Source organism: Aquarana catesbeiana, linkage group LG05 (genome assembly GCF_042186555.1).
Source record: "Aquarana catesbeiana isolate 2022-GZ linkage group LG05, ASM4218655v1, whole genome shotgun sequence".
Classification (NCBI taxonomy): Eukaryota; Metazoa; Chordata; class Amphibia; order Anura; family Ranidae; genus Aquarana; species Aquarana catesbeiana.
This window is the reverse complement of record NC_133328.1, coordinates 170,538,756-170,553,190: the sequence shown is the minus strand read 5'-3', so window position 1 is coordinate 170,553,190 and position 14,435 is coordinate 170,538,756. Positions and strand designations below refer to the sequence as shown.

Below are 14,435 nucleotides of genomic sequence, written 5' to 3'. Positions count from 1 at the left end.
GCCAGAAGGTCTCCTAAAATTATATATATATAGCTATATATATATAGCTATATATATATATATGTGACCTTTTTCTCCATCTTGTGTGATTATCCCCACCCTAAAATTAAACCCTGACCGTCCCACATATCACTGTCCATTGAGACCAACTCAGGAGCCAGATGTTTATCTCCCAGGCGTATATTTATGCATAGTTGTCGGTGAGGGGGGGGAGGAGGGTAGTATAAAATGATTACCCACAATTTTTTTTTTTTGCATTTTCTAAGTGGTAAGATTATTGTCTTAAGACACTAGAAGCATTGAGAAAAGATTTCCCCAAAGCATGGGGAAAATGTCTTTTAGACACTTATCACTGAAAGGTACATAAAATTTTAGATATTCTCTCACTTGGTCGCCAAGACAAATAGAGAAAGTGCCCTCCATACTCTATCCAATACTTAACCCCTTGAAGCCTAAGCTGTTTTCTGACACATGTTGCTTGCAAGTTAAAATCAGTATTTTTTATTAGAAAATTACTTAGAACCCCCAAAAATTATATCTATATTTTTTTAACAGAGACCCTAAAATGGTGGTCCTTGCAATATTTTATGTCACACTGTATTTGCGCAGCAGTCTTTCAAACGCAATTTTTTGGTATAATGTGAAAGATGCCGACTAATGGGACGAGCCAAACACCCCCCCCCCCCCCCGGTTCGGTTCGCAACATGCGAACAGGCAAAAAATTTGTTTGAACATGCGAACACCGTTAAAGTCACTGGGACATGGGACATGAACATGAATAATCAAAAATGCTCGTTTTAAAGGCTTATATGCAAGTTATTGTCATAAAAAGTGTTTGGGGACCTGGGTCCTGCCCCAGGGGACATGTATCAATGCAAAAAAAAGTTTTAAAAATGGACGTTTTTTCGGGAGCAGTGATTTTAATAATGCTTAAAGTAAAACAATAAAAGTGAAATATTACTTTAAATTTCATACCTGGGGGGTGTCTGTACATTGGCGCATGTTTCCCGTGTTTAGAACAGTCCAAGAGCAAAATTACATTTTTAAAGGAAAAAAAGTCATTTAAAACTACTCATGGCTATAATGAATTGTCGGTCCCGGCAATACAGATAAAAGAAGTCATTGAAAAAAATGGCATTGGATCCCCCCAGTCCATTACCAGTCCCTTTGGGTCTGGTATGAATATTAACGGGAACCCCGAACCAAAATTTATAAAAAATTGTGTTGGGGTCCCCCCAAATTCCATACCAGGCCTTTCAGGTCTGGTATGGATATTAAGGGGAATCCCGTGCCAAAATTTAAAAAAAAATGGTGTGGAGGGGCCCCTCCAAAAATCCATACCAGACTCTTATCCGAGTATGCAACCTGGCAGGCCGCAGGAAAAGAGGGGGGGCGAGAGAGCGCCCCCCCTCCTCAACCGTACCAGGCCACGTGCTCTCAACATGGGGAGGGTGCTTTGGAGTAGCCCAAAGGGGACAAGGGCTTCATCCCCACAACCCTTGCCCGGTGGTTGTGGGGGTCTGCGGGCGGGTGGCTTATCGGAATCTGGAAGCCCCCTTTAACAAGGGGACCCCCAGATCCCGGCCTCCCACCCTGTGTGAAATGGTAATGGGGTACAAATGTATCCCTACCATTTCACAAAAGAAGTGTCAAAAGTTAAAACGGTAAAAATGAGAACACACTGCTTGGGACAAGTCCTTTATTAAAAAATTTAAAAATAAAAATGCCCATGAAGTCTTCTTCTTCTCTTGCTCCGCCGACGGACCGAAAAAAAAAAAAAACGTGACCGACCCACCTCCATGGGAGGCTCCCGCTGTATGACGCGTCTTTGGTTTGACAGTTCTTTTATAACTGAGTGCGGGGTCACACGTGATGTTTCCGAGTGACCCCGCCCCCCTCTGATGCACGGGAACATCCCTATGGCTTTCCCGGGGCGTCAGAGGGGGGCGGGGCCACCCTGTTATGTAAACGGGTGGCCCCGCCCCCTCTGATGCCCAGAACACAGTGTGCCCATCCATGAGCAAATTAGATGCTATAATGACCTGCTGCATCAATTCTGTCTAACCCAGCCAAAGTTCTGTTACACCACATGCAAACACTGAACAGGTGTCGACCATGGCAAGGCCTGTTCTGTGTGAAACCTATCCTGTTAAGCCGCTGTATGGTCTTGGCCACTGTGCTGCAGCTCGGTTTCAGGGTCTTGGCAATCTTCTTATATCCTAGGCCATCTTTATGTAGAGCAACAATTCTTTTTTTCTGATCCTCAGAGAGTTCTTTGCCATGAGGTGCCATGTTGAACATCCAGTGACCAGTATGAGAGAGCGAGAGCGATAACACCAAGTTTAACACACCTGCTTTCCATTCACACCTGAGACCTTGTAACATGGCTAATTGGGCCCAGTTTGGACATTTTCACTCACTTTTGTTGCCAGCGGTTTAGACATTAATGGTTGTGTGTTGAGTTGTTTTGAAGGGACAGCAAATTTACACTGTTATACAAGCTGTACACTCACTACTTTACATTGTAGCAAAGTTTCATTTCTTCAGTGTTGTCACATGAAAAGATATAATAAAATATTTACAAAAATGTGAGGGGTGTACTCACTTTTGTGAGCTACTGTAGCTCATTACATTGGCTTCCTTTAAAATTTCAGCAAATCTGAAGTTGAACAATTCAGTAATGACCTTTGATGGAAGAAGAACTTTGATTTACTCATAAAAGAGAAGCACCGGAATAAAAGAAAAAGGAGAAGGGGGGGGGGGGGGCAGCTCAAGTCTATTCATTTGAGCTAGAAAACTGACCACAAAATAAATAAAATTGCATTTTTGCTTGCACATGATTGGGTGATGGAAGCCAGCAGAGCTCCCCCTCATTTACTAAGCTCTGGAGCAACTGCAATTGAAGAGGGCACAGTCTATTAGCCTTTAGTAAATCACCCCTACTGCAGAGTGGAACTAGACATGTGACCATATATATTGTCCATATAGTGAACTTGGTGTTGAGTTATTCACTTTACGGTCAACACAGAGGACAAGGGGGCACTCTTTACGACTGGAGGAAAAGAGATTTCATCTCCAAATACGGAAAGGTTTCTTCACAGTAAGAGCTGTGAAAATGTGGAATAGACTCCCTCCAGAGGTGGTTCTGGCCAGCTCAGTAGATTGCTTTAAGAAAGGCCTGGATACTTTCCTAAATGTACATAATATAACTGGGTACTGACATTTATAGGTAAAGTTGATCCAGGGAAAATCCGATTGCCTCTCTGGGATCAGGAAGGAATTTTTTCCCCTGCTGTAGCAAATTGGAGCATGCTCTGCTGGGGTTTTTTGCCTTCCTCTGGATCAACTGTGGGTATAGTATTGGGTATATTGGATTGTACGTTTTTTTTTTTTTATGGTTGGACTGGATGGACTTGTGTCTTTTTTCAACCTGACTAACTATGTAACTATGTAACTATGTAACTATGTGACAATCCTAGAAGTGCTGGATGCAAAAGAATCATCAGGCAACAGTAGATTGGAAGCATGGATAGTGGAACAGGTAAGTATTAACCTTTTTTTTACAGGCACTGCTTTGTTTATTATTTTTTTCTGAGTCACTTTAAATTGTTAAATTGCTTGAAAGCAAGATCAAATTTATTTAAACTGTGGTTATGTTATGTTATTTTATGCTACACTGTTCCACTAATAAATACTGATTTATTTTGTTTCCCTTAAAGATGCATAAATTAAAGGTCTGTACATCGCATCAAAGATTAGAGATCTCAAATATACTTTAGATATGTTTTTTTGATTGACATCTTGTTGGGACGTTGTTTTTCAATTGCACCCTCATGGGAAGGGACTCTGTACATGTAAAGGTGGCCATGTTCTAGCAATTTCTGTCATATTTAACTTAATGGGATTTATTTGAAGCACAAAATCTCATTAATATTGTGTAGTACAGGTGGTTGAAAATCATGATTGGATTAATCTGCTTTTTCTGCTAGATGAGTAAGTTTCAGAGGAAAATTTGAAAAAGCCTGTGTTGAACACATACCAGTACATGTACAGTATATACTATAACTAGGACTCTAATAGTTTTTTTTTTTTTTTTTTTCACTTAGGTGCAATATATTTCTGTGCGAAGATGAGCAACATTTATGAATCAGCAGCCAATACCCTTGGAATTTTCAATAGCCCATGTCTCGCGAAGGTGGAACTAAGAGTTTCTTGCAAAGGAATATCAGACAGAGATGCACTCTCCAAGCCGGATCCTTGTGTCATCTTGAAAATGCAGTCACATGGACAGTGGTTTGAGGTAAGGCCAAAGAGCATATTCTCAAACTCATCTCCTGTTGTCAAAGTTGTCAAAGTTTACTTATTAAAAAGTGCCGTAGTGAAAGAGATAACTAAGATGAATATATTGCAGTGAAGGACATGACTGAGGGAAAATGTAGCCAATAGGCTTTTGTATATACTAAAAGTTTAACTGACCAAATTCTGCACCATTTCTGCACAGTGTTCAGAAAGATTATTTGGATTCTCCTAGGATCCCCAAGACTAGCTACGGGTTTAGCCTCTGCACAATCTTTATTTCTGTTTGCAAAAAAACAGAAACTTAAAGCCAAGTTAGGAAAAAAAAGGCCATCATAAAATATAGCAGATACCATTTGAAGATGCTGCATATAAAAAAGGGTACAGCAAGTTTAGAACCTACCTTCTGGGTGTTTTATCATATCTTTGTCTTCCCCAAAGCTTTCCATGATGTAATAATCAAAAGACTGCATAAAGCAAAATAAAAAAAAAAAGAAATGTGCACAATTACACTGTTTGAACAGATTAGGTGCCTTGTCCACGCTATATACAGTATATCTGACTGTGATCCATGTATCTGACTGCATTACAGGATATCCAAAGGGAGATAGGTGGGCAAATCCCTTTACCCCAGTCTGAGTCAGGATTTGCATACATTGTTGTTTCAAAATAATTGAGAATATTAAAGAACCAAACCATTTATCAGAAAACTAGATATATGTTCAAGCTCCTTTGGGTGCCCGCAATAATACTAGTAGTAAATAAAACAATGCATGCGTATGAGATCCAGGAATAATCAGACTATCTATGAATACAGCAAAAGAATAAAAAATAGAAACATAAAAGTTGACAATTTACATAAACTGGCCCATGCAGACAAGGGACCAAGCAGTTTAAAATACAATGTTCCATTTGCATGTAGCAAGGTCCTGGGGCCCCAGAGGCCTAACGGTGACCTCAATGATTAGGGAGAGCTGACATCCTTCCTTTTTAGAGTGGGTTACCAGCCATGGTGGGTGTGATGCAAGAAGAAATGATGGGCGCCAGTCACTTTTGAATGCGAACAAGAGATTTATTGTCTCTTAACAGAACTGCGGGAGAGAGGGTTAGGGCCAGGACACCCTTGAGTAGATGCAATGATAATTGGCAGACTCTGAGACTTCTATACTTAGACAGCTATACAGTGGAAGGCCTCCAACCAGATAACACTTCTGTATAGGTAGGACTGCTGCCTCCTATGGCAACTAGTCTTGCAACAGTCACTAAAGATAGTTGTACATTACTCTTGGTAACAGAAAACAGTCATTTAGTTATCTCACAGTATACCCACTGTAGATCTCCACTCACTGAGCTCCCAGTCTCTCACTAGACTTCCAGATCCCAGTCATCACTGGATCCCCTGAGCTCTTTCACAGCTATCCTGCTGTATACTCCTCAAGCGTCAACCAGGCTATGTTGCTGGTCCCTGTCTTGGCACTTGCTGATGCTTTCCCACTTCTTCACCGTTTCTGGCTGGTGAGAAGACTGTTCAGGTACTTGCTTCAGCTTACTCACAGTAGTCTCCAGTAACAAGGTGGATGGTCCCATAGTGGCGACTGCTTCCCCTCTACCTCCGACCACAACTGGTTCCCCAGCTCCTGGATAGGCCTCAGGCAGCCAGGCGTCCCCGAGATAGGCCTCAGGCTTCCGGCCTAGCAACCCGGGCCGACATAACACACGTCCACCCAGACAGCCATCCAGGTGGCACCAAACCCCGATCACCTGATTCCAGCCAAATAAATAGGCTCTCCCAGCAGGCCAAGGGACTAAACCCTCGCTGATTGGCTGAGACACCCCATCCATTCATGAGCTGACCTTGCTAAGCCCCTGTCAATCTAATGTCACCAGTCACAGTGCCACCTAGTGACAGAAGAGAAAAGGTGCAGCAATTGCAGAATTTAGGGAGGAATCAGTGGATTTTCTATCAATCAGCCAGGACAATTACTACCTGGCAAACTAAATTTGTTAGCAACCCTGTCTAACACCAGGGTGCGACATCTAAAAAAAAAGATTGTTTTATGCACATGCCATATCTGTAGGCCTTTTCTGTCACCCATGTAGCCTGTCCAAAACACAGCCAATTTTACATCCTACTATATCCTGGCTTTTTTCCAGGACACGGTAGCCCCAAGCATTGAAAGAGCAAGTGCATTTCCTGATTTGAAATCTGCATATTCGCACTGTGCTCTCTCCCATAACAGGAAAAACTCTTGAATTGCACATTCCCACCAGGATTTTTAAATGGCTGTAGCTCCTTTCCACCTCATACTCTGGGCTACAGCAAAATAGTCACTAAACCTCATTCTTTGAGGACAGCTAAGAATATTATCACTTTAGTTGTCCTCAAGGAAAAAGTTTCAACAGCCATTTTGTTGTAGCTCATGCCCTGGAAATAAACCAGGATGTAGGAATGTAAGTATTTTAGTCAGACTTCATGGGTGACAGAAAAGACCTACAGGTACAGCATTTGCTTTAAACAATATTTTTATAAATGGAACAGAGTATTTCAAACTACTGGGGCCCTGTGTCTGCATGGACCAGTTTTTGTAAAATGTGTACTGAGCCTTTACATTTCAACAAAATACAGTGATTAATTATTATTATTATTATTATTATCGTTCAGGATTTATAAAGAGCCAACAGTTTGCATAGAGTTTAACACACGACACCAGGGAGGCAAAATGGCTAATTGTGCCCAATTTGGACTTTTTCACTTAGGGGTGTACTCACTTTTGTTGCCAGTGGTTTAAATGTTAATGGCTGTGTGTTGAGTTATTTGAGGTGACAGCAAATTTACATTTTCATACAAGCTGTACACTCACTACTTTAAATTGTAGCAAAGGGTCATTTCTTCAGTGTTGTCACATGAAAAGATATAATAAAATATTTACAAAAATGTGAGGGGTGTACTCACTTTTGTGAGATACTATATATTGGTTTCCAAGTTAGGTTTGACACCTCAAATTTTTGCATCCACTAGTAGTTTTGCCTATTCTATCTTCAATCAGAAAGTATTCTTTTTTTTTTTTCAATTGAAATTATAAATATTGATAAATGTTGTTGATGCATCATTAATTCCAAAGGCAAATCAGTGTTTTTAATTCCCTCAAGTAGGATCTATGTTAATATTGATATGCTGCTGATCTTTCCACATCCAGAAAATATTAATTTTCTTCAAGCTGAATGAATTTTCATCTTATTTAATCAAACTTCTGTTCTCTACACTTGTAAAGTAATTATAACTTTTGCCTTGATTGAGTTTAATTCTGTTCTCATTTTTTTTTTGTCAAATTCTATTTATTGATTCATTGCATTTCTTCGAGACATTTTCATCTGGAGTTAGCTTTTGGCACTTCATTGTAAAATTGCAGCTTGTAAGTATGTTTTCTGGAAAAGGAAGTGTTATATCTATGGATTTGGAACCACAGGGGGTTCAAATTGTCAGATTTGTAATATGTTGTATTGAGGGCAACATATTTCTAAAGTCCCAGATCAATAGGGCTTTCATGTGGGATTCCAGCTTAAAAAAGGTGAAGCAGCAGTATTCTAAAAAAATATCCATCTGTTTTCATGGCAATCGATTTGGCAGTGGACGTTTACATCACTAAGAAAACATCAATGATGTTATTTCAATCACCAGTCAACATTTTCTCTAGCTAAAAGGAAAGAAAGAAAATACATTTGTAACTCAATAAAAACAACAGGGCACATTGTGTTACCTATGTCTGCTTTGCATATAATAATTTTTCTTTTGATGTGTGTTTATTGTTTGCTCATGCAGACATTTTGTGGGAATTTCAGAGACCTGGTTCAACAGCTCTCATAATTGGCTGGCAACTATTTAAGGGTATACCCTTTATCGCAGGGATAAAAAGGGTAAAAAAGGGGGAGGGGTATGCCTATATATCAGGAATAATGCACAAGTGAATGTGGGAGATGACATCACTAAGGGAGCTAGGGAGGAAGTGAAATCCTTATGGGTAGAGCTCCAAAGGGATGAAGCTAAGGGGAAAATAATACTGGGAGTATGCTATAGGCCCCCTAACCTGAAGGAGGAGGGGGAGACGGATCTCCTATCACAATTTGGATTAGCAGCAAGGATGGGAAATGTTATCATAATGGGGATTTTAATTATCCAGACATAGACTGGGTGGAGGGAACCGCGCATTCGTCTAAGGCTCGCCAGTTCCTAAATGTCTTGCAGGATAATTTCATGGTTCAGATGGTAGACGCACCAACTAGAAATAAAGCATTACTGGATTTAATGATTACCAACAATACAGACCTGATCACGGATGTGGAAATACGGGGCAATTTAGGAAACAGCGATCACAGGACAATTGGCTTCAGTGTAAATTTTGAATTTCAAAAGAGCCAACTTCCCTAAACGACGAACCTTGCTAGAAGGCATAAACTGGGATAAAATCTTAGGAACAATGAAAACGGAGGAGAGGAATGTTGGGAGCCTGATCCCCAACCAGGCTACCAAAAGGAAATGAGGGCATTTGGACTTTTGCGGTACAGTAAAAGGTGTTACAATATAAATAATATATCAATGAAAAATAAAAATTAAACAATTGATTTATTGATGCAGAAAACAAATCATCAGTTACACGGTAAAACATGGTAACAGCAGTAAAGTCATTGAACCCCAAAAGGGGAAAAATTGTACAGTAGAAAAATTCATCTCAGATATCGCGTTCCTCGACTAGTTTCGCGGATACTGGCCGCTTCATCAGGAGGGAATCTGTAGATTGTATTTCTGACTGAACAGTCAAAACCTAACAATTAACAAAAATATATATATAATGAGGCTGCTAAAAGACTTATAATACAGCATCATAGGTAGACAAGATATTAGTGAAGCTAAAAGGGAGAAGGAGCGAAGCTGCTTACCTGTGTCCCAGCAGACTCCAACCGCAGGGCTCAACCACCACAAATGATTCCCCCCCCCCCCCCCCCCCGCGGGAAAAGATGGGTTTGCTTTAAAAGCATTAAATAAGGGCATGAGCCAATGCATCCCATTGGGTAATAAATTTAAAAGAGTGAACAAAAGTCCTGGATGGCTTAACTCCAATGTAAAAATGCATATAAAAGCAAAGGAGAAGGCCTTCAAAAAATACAAGGTTGAGGGATCATCATCAACATTCAGACATTATAAGGAATGCAAAAGGAAATGTAAGGGTGCAATTAGGGCGGCTAAGATAGAACATGAAAGACACATAGTGGAGGAAAGCAAAAAAAATCCCAGGAAGTTCTTTAAGTATGTAAACAGTAAAAAGGGAGGACAGACCATATTGGCCCCATAAAGAATGAGGAAGGTCATCTGGTTACAGAGGATGGGGAGATGGTGAAGGTATTGAATTTATTCTTCTCCTCAGTCTTCACAAGAGAATTGGGGGCTTCAGTAACCAAAACTGCAGTATTTATCCTCATGATACGTCACAGAAAGCACCTCCATGGTTAACAGAGGACAGAATTAAAATTAGACTTGGGAAATTTAACATTAATAAATCACCGGGACCAGATGCCTTGCACCAGAGGGTACTTAGGGAACTCAGTCATGTAATTGCCAGACCATTGTTCCTAATTTTTACTGACAGTCTACTGACTGGAATGGTACAAGCTGATTGGAGAAAAGCCATTGTAGCACCAATATTTAAAAAGGGCCCAAAATACACTTCTGGGAATTACAGACCAGTTAGCCTAACATCAATCGTATGCAAGCTCTCTGGGGGGGATGATAAGGGACTATATACATTATTTTAGTAAAGAGAATGGTATCATTAGCAGTAATCAACATGGTTTCATAAAGAATCATTCTTGCCAAACCAATCTATTAACCTTCTATGAGGAGGTGAGTTGCCATCTAGATAAAGGAAGGCCCATAGATGTGGTGTATCTGGATTTTGCAAAAGCATTTGACATAGTTCCCCATAAATGTTTACTGTACAAAGTAAGGTCCATTGTCATGGACCATAGGGTGAGTACATGGATTGAAAACTGGCTACAAGGGCGAGTTCAGAGGGTGGTGATAAATGGGGAGTACTCGGAATGGTCAGGGGTGGGTAGTGGGGTCCTCCAGGGTTCTGTGCTGGGACCATTCCTATTTAATTTGTTCATAAATGACCTGGAGGATGGGATAAACAGTTCAATCTCTGTATTTGCGGATGATACTAAGCTAAGCAGGGCAATAACTTCTCTGCAGGATGTGGAAACCTTGCAAAAACATCTGAACAAATTAATGGGGTGGGCAACTACATGGCAAATGAGGTTTAATGTAGAAAAATGTAAAATAATGCATTTGGGTGGCAAAAATATGAATGCATTCTATACACTGGGGCGAGAAACTCTGTGGGAATCTAGGATGGAAAAGGACCTGGGGGTCCTAGTAGATGATAGGCTCAGCAATGGCATGCAATGCCAAGCTGCTGCTGGATTTTGCAAAAGCATTTGACACAGTTCCCCATAAACGTTTACTGTACAAAGTAAGGTCCGTTGGCATGGACCATAGGGTGAGTACATGGCATGCAATGCCAAGCTGCTGCTAACAAAGCAAATAGAATATTGGCATGCATTAAAAAGGGGATACACTTCAGAGATTAAACGATAATTCTCACGTTCTACAAGACTCTGATACGGCCGCACCTAGAGCATGCTGTCCAGTTCTGGGCACCAGTCCTCAGGAAGGATGTACTGGAAATGGAGCGAGTACAAAGAAGGGCAACAAAGCTAATAAAGGGTCTGGAGGATGCTAGTTATGAGGAAAGGTTGCAAGCACTGAACTTGAGCGGGGATATGATTTCAATTTTACAAATACCGTACTGGTGACCCCACAATAGGGATAAAACTTTTTCACAGAAGGGAGTTTAACAAGACACTTGGATACTTAAAATTAGAAGAAAAGAGGTTTAACCTTAAACTACGTAGAGGGTTCTTTACACCTTCTTGCAGAATATTACAATATTGACAGACCAAGAACAAAAGATGGAATACCTGTACCAAGAGGGTCTCAAATGTACAGGCCCTTTGGAATACACAGACTTCTCCCCCTTTCTATAAACAGCAAGTAGAACACCTAAAATACTAGGAATCAATATTTTCCATGCATGAGCTATCTTCCAAACTTAACCCTTTTACTCCTATCTATAACAACTCTCAATTGCCTCCTGGCATGCCTCACGCTACTATGTTATCCTTAGACCATATATCAAAATTCCAAATGAGATACATCAACTCATGTCAGATCTTAGACCACAGATTCAGACAAATATGAAAGACTGGCACCAGTGAAATCCATACCTACCAACTTTCAAACTTGAGAATGAGGGACACTCGAGGGATGTGGAGACCTTTTGCACATGTAACTCACTGTGGCAAAAAGTGGGTGTGGCCAGGGGAGGGGCTTAAGAGGTAGGGTTAAACAAAACTCAGATATAGGATATGTGCTGGAGGGTGCTTTGGGAGGGGAGAGGATTTGTGCTAGAGGGTGTGGTGGAGGATGGGTCGGATATGTGTTGGGGGATTGCTCTGAGTGGGGAAACGACTTGTTCTAGATGGTGGGGTGGGCGTCAGAATCAGATATGTACTGGGGAATGGAGAGGACTTATGCTAGAAGGTGGGGTGAGGAGGGTCAGATATGTGCTGGGGGACGCTTTGGGAGAGGTGAGGACTTGTGCTAGAAAGTAGGATGGAGGAGGAGGTCAGATATGTGCTGGGGGCACTTTGGTAGGGGAGTGGATTTGTGCTAGAAGGTGGAGTAGCGGGATGGACATGTGCTGGAGGGTTGTGCCCAGGTATGTCTCCTGGGCCGGCACCGCCATTACTGTATGTCCCTCATTCTTGGGACAGAGACCGACCTCCAGAAGATGAGGCAGGTTTGCCATCATATAATGCACTCGGGAGAGGGCATCAGCATTTTGATGTTGTCTCCTGGGTCTGTGCTCTACTACAAAATTGAATTCCTGGAGAGAAAGGAACCAGCTTGTCATCCTGGCATTGGTCTGCTTGTTTTGTCTCATCCAGGTCAATGGAGCATGGTCTGACACCAGGCGAAACCTCCTACCTAGATGAAAAGTACTGCAGAGAGTCCAGAGCCCATTTGACGGGGATAAACTCCCGCCCCACCACAGCATAGTTTTTCTCCAGGGTTTTATATGATAAGTTTGGTATGGTTTCCTCTTCCCAGGCTGATGTACGCTACAGTTCACATTACCCACTTTTTCCATCACCTCAAATGGACCCTGCCACTTGGCCAAAAATTTCCTCTCTTCTGTGGGGATCAGAACAGCCACACAGTCTCCCACTTGAAACTGTCTGACCGGTTGTACAGACTCCTTTGGGCATCCTGAGCCTTCTGGAGATGCTCCCTTACTAACGACATCATTTTAGCCACCCTCTCTCGCATTTGGGAGATGTGTTCTACAACGGTTTTGTGCAGTGAGGACTCTTCCCATGTTTCCTTTACTAGATCTAGCAATCCACGGGGTCTTCGCCCGTTTACCAGTTCAAACTGTGAGAAGCCTGTGGATGCCTGTGGAACCTCCCGGAAGGCAAATAACAAGGCAGGGAGCAACATGTCCCAATCCTTCCCATCCTTCTGGACCACTCTTTTTAACATTGATTTCAGGTTTTTTTCAAACCTCTGACTGCTGACTTTACCAAGGGTCCTACGAGATCCTTAGCAAGCCGTTAAAATGGCACCTCAGTTCAGCCACTCGATAAAGCAAGTCCTCATTCAGCGCAAAATGAGGAAACCTTTGATCTGCACCAGGCATTTGTGGGACTCCATTAATAACTGAAAACTGCTCTCGAGCATTGACCAAAGTAGGATCCTGTAATTGGGCGGTGCCAAATGCACCCCTGGATATGTCCAGGTCTGAGTGCACTGGTCATGAGGAGGTTTCCCTTTCTTCCTCCTCAACCGGGATCTGCATAATATCCATACCAGACCCAAAGGGCCTGGTAATGGACTGGGGGCAGAACCCATGCCGTTTTCTTCAATGATTGTCATCTATATTGCCGGGACCCGACAATACATTACAGCCGCAAGCAGTTTTAAATTACTTTTTTTCCTTTACAAATGTCATTTTGCTGTGGTATTGTTCTAAACACGGGAAAACTGTGCAACTTTAAAGGCATACTATAGACACCCCCCAGGTACGATATTTAAAGGAATACTTCATTTTTATTGTTTCACTTTAAGTATTATTAAAATCACTGCTCCTGAAAAAACGGCCGTTTTAAAACTTTTTTTTTTGCACTGATACATGTCCCCTGGGGCTTGACCCGGGTCCCCAAACACTTTTTATGGCAATAACTTGCATATAAGCCTTTAAAATGAGCACTTTTGATTTGTCACGTTCGTGTCCCATAGACTTTAACGGTGTTCGCGTGTTTGAACAAATTTTTTGCCTGTTTGCAAGTTCTGGTGCGAACCGAACCGTGGGGTGTTCGGCTCATCCCTATTGCATATTAATATTCATTCTATCCAGCCAGCACAGAGGGCTCTAGTCTCCTTCCACATTCAGTTTTCTGCTGTGTTAAAGGAAAAGTATGGGTTTGGCTTTTTTCCCATAATCATACTTACCTAGATGGATGCAGCATTGGTCTGCATCTGTCCTCCGCCACCTCTGCACTGAGAACTGAGCCATTGAACACAGCCGATGGCTAGGTTCTCATGGCTCCCCGAGAGGAGAGCTGCTAACTGTCAATCAGCAGCTCTACTGCTCTGTTCCTCTACGCTCACTGGAGCGCTGAACTGTGGAGGGGCAGGGAGCAGCCATCTCAGGCCCTCAGCAGCTTGCTGAGAGGCTGAGACTGCCATCAGTCCAGGCACCTGGCAGGTCCAGACTTCCGAAGTCGGGATGACGCGGTGCCTGGACTGATCTTGGTGATGTCAGCAGAGAGCGGACTTCAGATCGCTCTCTGCTGAAAATGGGTCACAAGAGTGCAAAACGAATTGCACTCCTGTGACCCTTAGGAGAAGCCCAGCCAAACGAGCTGAGACTGGACTTTTCCTTTAAAGCAAACTGGCTGTTTACAGATCAGGAATGAGTGCCTTATCAAATGGCTCAGTAGGAGGTTTTGATCACACAAAG

At 42.0% G+C, this 14,435-nt stretch overlaps 1 protein-coding gene across 1 annotated transcript in view; it reads left to right on the top strand.

Annotated features, from left to right (window-relative positions):
* The window catches only part of CPNE4 (copine 4), a 568,794-nt gene that overhangs the window by 187,083 nt on the left and 367,276 nt on the right, over positions 1 to 14,435 (top strand). Inside the window, exon 2 of the mRNA XM_073630343.1 lies at positions 4,107 to 4,300. Within this exon, the coding sequence (XP_073486444.1) occupies positions 4,130 to 4,300 (171 nt within the window). The 5' untranslated portion in view covers positions 4,107 to 4,129. The remainder of the gene's footprint in view (positions 1 to 4,106; positions 4,301 to 14,435) is intronic.